The sequence below is a fragment of the Brassica rapa genome, chromosome A02 (assembly GCF_000309985.2).
Source record: "Brassica rapa cultivar Chiifu-401-42 chromosome A02, CAAS_Brap_v3.01, whole genome shotgun sequence".
NCBI classification, from domain to species: Eukaryota; Viridiplantae; Streptophyta; class Magnoliopsida; order Brassicales; family Brassicaceae; genus Brassica; species Brassica rapa.
Window position 1 is genome coordinate 16,365,046 of NC_024796.2, and position 7,309 is coordinate 16,372,354.

At 29.0% G+C, this 7,309-nt stretch overlaps 1 protein-coding gene across 1 annotated transcript; it reads right to left on the reverse strand.

The window, feature by feature from the left end:
• Nucleotides 1–806: 806 nt before the first annotated feature.
• On the reverse strand, nt 807–3,841 carry LOC103868221 (endoglucanase 17). Its single transcript, XM_009146331.3, has 7 exons — nt 3,367–3,841; nt 2,643–3,050; nt 2,441–2,533; nt 2,192–2,353; nt 1,993–2,104; nt 1,519–1,682; nt 807–1,395 (listed from the first exon to the last, which is right to left on the reverse strand). Exons 1-7 carry the CDS (start codon nt 3,637–3,639, stop codon nt 1,063–1,065), a joined length of 1,545 nt encoding a protein of 514 aa, XP_009144579.1. The 5' UTR covers nt 3,640–3,841; the 3' UTR covers nt 807–1,062.
• Between the last annotated feature and the right edge of the window lie 3,468 nt (nt 3,842–7,309).

The following is a 7,309-nucleotide window of genomic DNA, read 5'->3' on the forward strand; positions in this document are numbered from 1 at the left end:
AGAGGAAAAAATAGAGTTCCATTGGAGATGCCTTTACGTTCTTTTTTGATTGTTTTTTTTTTCTTTTTCTCTATATTCCCTCGTTTCATAATAAATGTCATTCTAACATTTTTTTGTTATACAAAAAGTGTCACTTGACAATTCCAATTCTACAGAGTCAGTATGAGTCTGTAAAAGTCGATGACAAAAAAAAAAAAAAAAAAAAGACAATTCCAATTCAAACTATACTTATTTTCAGCTAAAAATTAATTGCAAATTGTATTAATTATATAAATAATTTTATTTATCTTAAATACTACTCTCTCTGTTTCTTAATGTTCATATTCTAGCTTTTTCACATATTTTAATAAAACACATTAAATTTGCATATTTTTGTGTTTTTCTTTGTTCTTTTAAGCCAATAAAAATTCAGTAAATACAATTAAGTTTTTTAAAATTTGCAATTAGTTAATAAAACATGTCTTGAAAATATAAAAAATAGATCTTTTTAAAACAAATTTTTTTCTAGAATATGTAATATTAAAGAACAGAGGAAGTATTAATCAAAAATGTTTAATTAATAACAATTTATATATATTTTATCAATTTTTTTAATCTGTCTTACATATATTTTAGCAACTTTTGTGAAAAATGTAATAGTAACACTTATTCAGAAACTAAAGAAGTATATCCGACGCCCCCAAGAAGTTAGGAGCCAATCAAGAAATCAGAATCTCATCTAGTATTATATGTATAGCGCAAAACAGCTGGAGATTCTACCCAGTCCCCCAAAAATATTAAACACAAACATACAAAACATAACAACATGGATGTAATAATTTAAAAGGATAAGGGATAAACATTAATAATCACCGATAAGATTACACTTTGACGTTATATAACAACGAACAAAATAAATCCATCCCTTGGACCAATGTCTTCATGTGAATATGTGATCCTATTTTCGATCAATATATATACTAGTACTAAAAGCCAAAAATAAAAATAAAGCTTAACTTCCTTCAGTTTTACTTTTTAGCTTAACTAATACATTCGTTACTAGATTGAAGTCAACGGTTACAACTAGAGTTGACCAAAAGAATGAGCGAAGTAGGCAAGAGCTCCGACGAGTGGTGCATTGATGTAAGTAGCTGGCTCTGACTGCTCGTAGTCAGATCGTACGTCCGGAAAGCGATCATGCTTGTCCGGACCACCAACGACTGCACCGACTAGGAAATTAGGGTTTGGAGATTGAGAGTGCATAATGGAGAAGCCTTGGTGACATTGGATCTTGGCCGGATGACTTGCAACGCAAGGTAAGGAGGAACCACGGTGGTGGATTCGCCGTGGGAATTTCGGACCGTAACCAACCATGTAAGACATCCTTAATGGGTTGTCTCCAAGTAGATAATCCACCTATTAATTATTCACGGGAGAATTATTGAAACTATACTAGATTTTCTAACAAAACTTGAGAAAATAATAGTATTTTTTTGTAACTAGCTTTCAGAAAATAATAGTTTTTTATATGAACTAAACCTGTTTCTTGGCGATTGAGCGGAGGCGGCCAGGAGTGTAGACGGAGCCACCGCAATGGACGACAGTTCTTGCGGAGGTTAAGTATTTGGCATAGGTTAAGAGCAGGAACGATGTTGACGTCACGTACTGCATGTTCTCGTCTGCCATTTTAAATAACAATCCACCTACATGATATATGTGTAAGTTGTAACAATGTTTAATATTTATTCAGTCAAATAATATCATACCATTTTACTTATATTCTGCTTAGCATTGTTTTATAAATATCATATTTATCAACAAAAATTAACAAAAATGTCAACCCAAAATGGAAAAGAAATAAGAGTTTAAAATGATTACAGAAAAACGGAAAAAATCATATTGTTTCCAGAACGTGTAACATAAGAAAATAATTACCATAAATATCTGTAATTTTCTTAAGTGGAGGGGCAAAGATGTAAATTAGTGAAAAGTGAGGGGTAAAGATGTAAGAACCTGGAGTATACTGAGAAATATAGAAAGGAGCACCAGGAATAACAGAGCAAATGAAATTATCAGCATGGCCTTTGTATTCACTAAGTGTCTTCATTTTCTGAACCAGAAACGTCTTCACAACAACAACAACAACAAATAAAAATCACACACTTGACTATACTCAAATTCTTATTTTTAAACTATAAAATATTTTTTTAACCTTTGAAAGAAGGATTCGGGCTCCAGCGTGCTTGTTATCCCAACCAAAAGTGTTGTCATACTCAGCAGCTCCAAGGATTTGTCCATTGACTTTAATGTAATTCAAATATTTTAGACTCCTTGTAGCTTTTTGTAACCAAGCAGCTCCCCACAACAACTCATCCTACAAAATCAAGAATCAAAATGCATTCATTTCATTTCATTTTCTCCAAAATCTTTACTTGTGTAGAAACTAAAGAAACCCATTTACCTGATAACCAGAGAAAGAGCAATAAAATGGACAAACATCTGGTTTCAATCCTGCACTGTATGTTCCTCTGTATCTGTCCGCAAATGCAAAAACCTTGTATTCAACAAAACAAAAGATCAATCAGGTCAAAAAAAAAAAAAGAAAAAAAAAAGATCAATCAGGTCTGTCTTAAAAAGTTTGGTTTTTAAAAAGTTTTACTTACCCTAATGGCTCGTCTGAGGAGGATCTTGGAGTAAGAAGGATCAGATTTCCTGAAAACAATAGCAGCAGCGGCAAGAGCGGCGGCTGTTTCAGCGGCAACATCAGAGCCAGGAGTGTTCTTGTCTACTTTAAACACACTTCTTTGTGTATCCATGTCTTCTGGTCTTTCCCAACAAGAATGGTCTTTGTTAGCATCACCAACTTGAACATAAATGGTGTCAGGACGTGAAGTTGCTTTGAGGAGATAATCTGTGGCCCAACGAATGGCTACTTTAGCATTTCCTAACTCAGATTTCATGAGACCACCGAACTCAATCACACTCCATGAGAGCATTGTTGTTGTGAATGCCATTGGGAATCCGAACTTGATATTGTCTCCTGCATCATAGTACCCTCCAACCAAGTCCACCTAAATATGAAATATAAAAAAAAAATGAAAAGTATTGGATATTTGAAGATATTAAAACAGAAATTAACTTACACTGTCTAGATCTATCTCTACCCAGGTAAATAAAATTTAGGGTTTATAGAAAAGGGAAAGAGAAAAAACCCTAATATCATCCTCTGTTCTGTTCACACTAAACTCATGAAGAAGGGTTTAATCTTTTGATGATATTAGTACAAAATCTAACCTACATTGCTGAGATCTGTCAGTAAACAAGCAAACCCAGTTCGTACTTTTCCATACTAAACTGAAAACCTTGAGGAAAGTTGAGGTGATTTACATGAAGAGCAGATCCATCAGAGAGACCAGAGTCTCTTCTCCAAGTCATTCTCTGGTTGGGAGGTAGCTTCCCAGACCTTTGGCCTTCAAAGAAGAGGATGGATTTGGTGAGAGCGTCTTTGTAGTTGTGCTTGGCCAAGTTGTGACGATGGTGGTGGGTGTAGAAAAGAGAAGAGTCAGGGTAAGAGAAGCCATTGCAGAGGAAGAAGAAGAGAGAGAGGAAAATGATGACTCTGAAGGTATATGAGGCAGATGAAAAGCCAAGGAAAGCCATTTTCTCTGAGAGAGAGAAGAGTTTCTATGAACCAATGGGCGAACAGATTGCAGAAGCTGCTTTGTGGGAAACAGAGGAAGTATCTCTGCTGTTTATAGGGGAAGAAAGGTATGTCTGTCTCTCTCCTCTCTCCTCTCTGCTGTGGCAAAGTAAAAAGTTCTTGACTACTCTTTTTGTGTTTCCCATATGGTAAAAATTAGAACTGAAAGTCTTGCATTGTGAGAAGAAAAAAAAATGTAGTAGAAACAATTAGGGCATCATTAGTGGTACTCGCCTTAAACTCGTTAAGTGACTTGTATCCATTTTGAAAATTCAAGTATTCGGTGGTGTTGTCAAATAACAAGTCGACAATTTTCATTATTTGCAAGACCAAGTCAAGTATCATTATTATTTTTAGTACTTGAGTCGTTACGCCCGTTACTTGCCCATTACTTACTATTTGTTACATGATCTATTAAATATTTGTTAATATCTGTCTTTACTTTTTCTTGCATTTAGGATTGGACACAAATACTCATTACTCCTCTTATACTTATTACTTTTTTTGTATTTGTCTTGATTTTTAAATATTCGTCGTCATCTAGTTAAGTATTATATAGTAACAAGTATTAAAAATTTAACTATATGACTTGTTATTACATGTTACTTGTTTAGAGAAGACATTTTTGTCATCATAAAAATTATACAATGTTTATATATCAATATATTCATATACTTTTTATTTGTCTTTTTTATAATATGAACAAATATTTCGTTTTAAGTAATTAAGATGCTTATTAAGTAGAATAAATAAAACAAACTTTCATGTCTATTTCTAATAGATGATTATTTAGTGAGTAGTTCTTAAATACTCAGAAAAACTCGTAAATAGTTCATAAGTACTCGTAAATAGTAAATAACAGAGCGGAGCAAGGAACTTGCAAATAATTTATTTTTTATCAAGTACTCGAAATAGCAAGTACTCATTTTTAACAAGTCAAATTTTTTAATACTCGTATAAGACAAGTCAAGTCACAAGTACACGCAAAATAGCGAGTAATCGCTTTGTGCCCAGCCCTTGAGACAATAGAGAGAAAAGACTTTTATGAAATAGTTTTTGGCCAAAATCAGAATAAACTATTTTACTAAGAGGGTTTTAGGGATGATACTCAAAGATAACTCATTGTATTTACTTTTGCAGTGTGTTTTTTTTATATAATAGCATCTCTAATAGTAAGATTCATTTTAAAAAAGAAATCAAAATATGAAAGTACATATTTTCCAATGGTTTATTTTATTAAACTAACTATAAAATTTATTAGTAGTATACAAAAGAATATTCTCATTTATTTTCTTAAATAAAAACCACGGAATTACCTAATATAATTAACATATATATAACAATTAATGATTAAGAATAATACATATTTGATAACAATTTTGGTATCCTCTTTTTTGTTTAATTTTATATTATTAAAAGAAATTAAAAAAATTACATTAAGCATATAATAAAAATAGATTTTTTTATATGTTATATCTGAATTTTTTAAAACGACTATAAATTACTAAAATAGTAAAAATCTCACATTAAAAACATTGTGATCAATGGTTTATTTATTTTTTGTTTAAGCAAGATACAAATGATCATAAATCATATGAACATGAAATTTCATTAATAGATATTCACATTATATATATACATCATTTAAGTTAAATTATCTACTATATAAATAAAATATATAAATATGGTAATTTCAAAGTTTGCATTGAAAAATTATTGCGATCTTGATATTTTAATTTTGAAATTTCTATTGGAAAATATCACATTAAAAAAATTTTGATTAACAGTTAAAATTTTTGTTACATAAAATATACAAATGTTAATAAATCATATGAGTAGGAAGTGTCAATAATAAATATTTATATTAAAATATGCTATATATATATATATGGCAATATCACTAAAGTTTAATTATTTACCATATAAAGTAAATAAACAATTTTTTTTAAATTTATTTACCAAAAAATAATTGTAAATAAACAAAAGGTATTGATCTTGATTTATGTGATTACTCTAATGTATACTAGACTTTGACTCGTGCGCCTGCGCGGGTGTATATTTTGAAAATATGTTGATATTTGTTTTTCATGTAATTATAGGGTTTCGCAAAATGAATCCGAGGAACAGAACCGATACCGATCCGAAAATATAGTACCAAACCCGAATATAAATTGATTAAATATTCGAATTATTCAAAATTTTGTTATTTAGAGAACCGAATCTGATCCGAACTGAAGTATTCGGGTACCCGAATTTATCTAAAAATAGATTTATGTACTTATATATATTAATTACTTTTAGATTTAACGTATATAAAACATCAAGAATGATACTTTTAAATTGGTTTAAATACTTGAAAATATATATAGATAGTCAAAAGTAAATATCTAAAATAGTTAAAGTATACTCAAATCACCAAAAATACTTTAAATAATTATTGATTCCGTATCCAAAATTTTAAATCAAGTCAATTGATATGTTAAGCTTAGTTATTGTGATATATATTAATCAGATTTATAGGTAATATATTATTTTATTTATAGATTTTGAGAAAATTAAAATATATAATGATTTAAAACTTTTAAAATAATTTAAATGGGTTATCCAAACCCGAACCAAACCCGCAAATCGAACTCAAACCAAAATTTAGAAACATCCTAATAGGACTGAAATCTTTAACCCCGAAAACTCGAAACACAAACCGATCAGAACCAAACCCGTATGGGTACCCGAAAGCCCATCCCTAGTCATTATTATAAAGTGTATATTGTCATCATATAATTAATCATATTTTATACATATAATCATATAAGTAATCATATAATTAATAGTATTTTATACGTACCATCATATAAATAATTAAATATATTATATTTTAAAAACTTAATATGAAATATAAAAACCATAATTTGAGTTGGTATTTCAAATTGGGCTTTGTATTGTATTTTTCTTATATATATTGACAACATTTTTTTATAATGATTATTGAAAAATAGTTTAGTAAAAATCCATTTTTGAATATGTGTATATTTTTAAATCAATTTTTGATATAAATCAACTTTGAATTATTATTTTGATTTGAAATATGTATATAAAGTTTAAATTTTGTTTTATGTTTAGTTTAGAAAAAAAAGTTTTAGGCAATTAGATTGACTTATTTTCGTATATTTTAAAAGTGGTCCAAATAGATAGTTTCTTATAATATGATGGACTTTCAATTTTTTTTTTAATAACATAAGTCCATTACTTTTTTTCTTAATATTACTATCCTTGTTTCCAAACAAAATTAGTTTTTTTTTAAAGACTACAATCCATGTTTCCAAACACTCTAACTTTTTTTTAAAAGACTACAATCCATGTTTCCAAACACTCCAATTTTTTTTAATAGTCCTATTCAAGTTTCCAAATACTCCAATTTTCTACTTGAGTTTTAATAATATAGATACTTTTATGTATACAAATTAGTTTTTAAATAAGTGGTTTCTAATATGTCATTTGATCCTCACAATCTCATAAATACACTTCTTCAAATCGAAATAATTTTTAAATTGCAAGAACTATATATATTATTTCATTAAGATTAAATATTATAGTCTTGATTTTTTATTCTAAAAAGCTTTTAATGAAATA

What these genes read in the sequence shown, in the direction of transcription:
- LOC103868221 (XM_009146331.3), bottom strand. Translation starts at nt 3,639, where the DNA reads ATGGCTTTCCTTGGCTTTTCATCTGCCTCATATACCTTCAGAGTCATC. An exon ending in GCTCTTTCTCTGGTTATCAG is followed by an intron (nt 2,354 to 2,440) that starts GTAAATGGGTTT and finishes TTGATTTTGTAG; the next exon opens with GATGAGTTGTTGTGGGGAGC. An exon ending in GCTCAATCGCCAAGAAACAG is followed by an intron (nt 1,396 to 1,518) that starts GTTTAGTTCATA and finishes AATAATTAATAG; the next exon opens with GTGGATTATCTACTTGGAGA.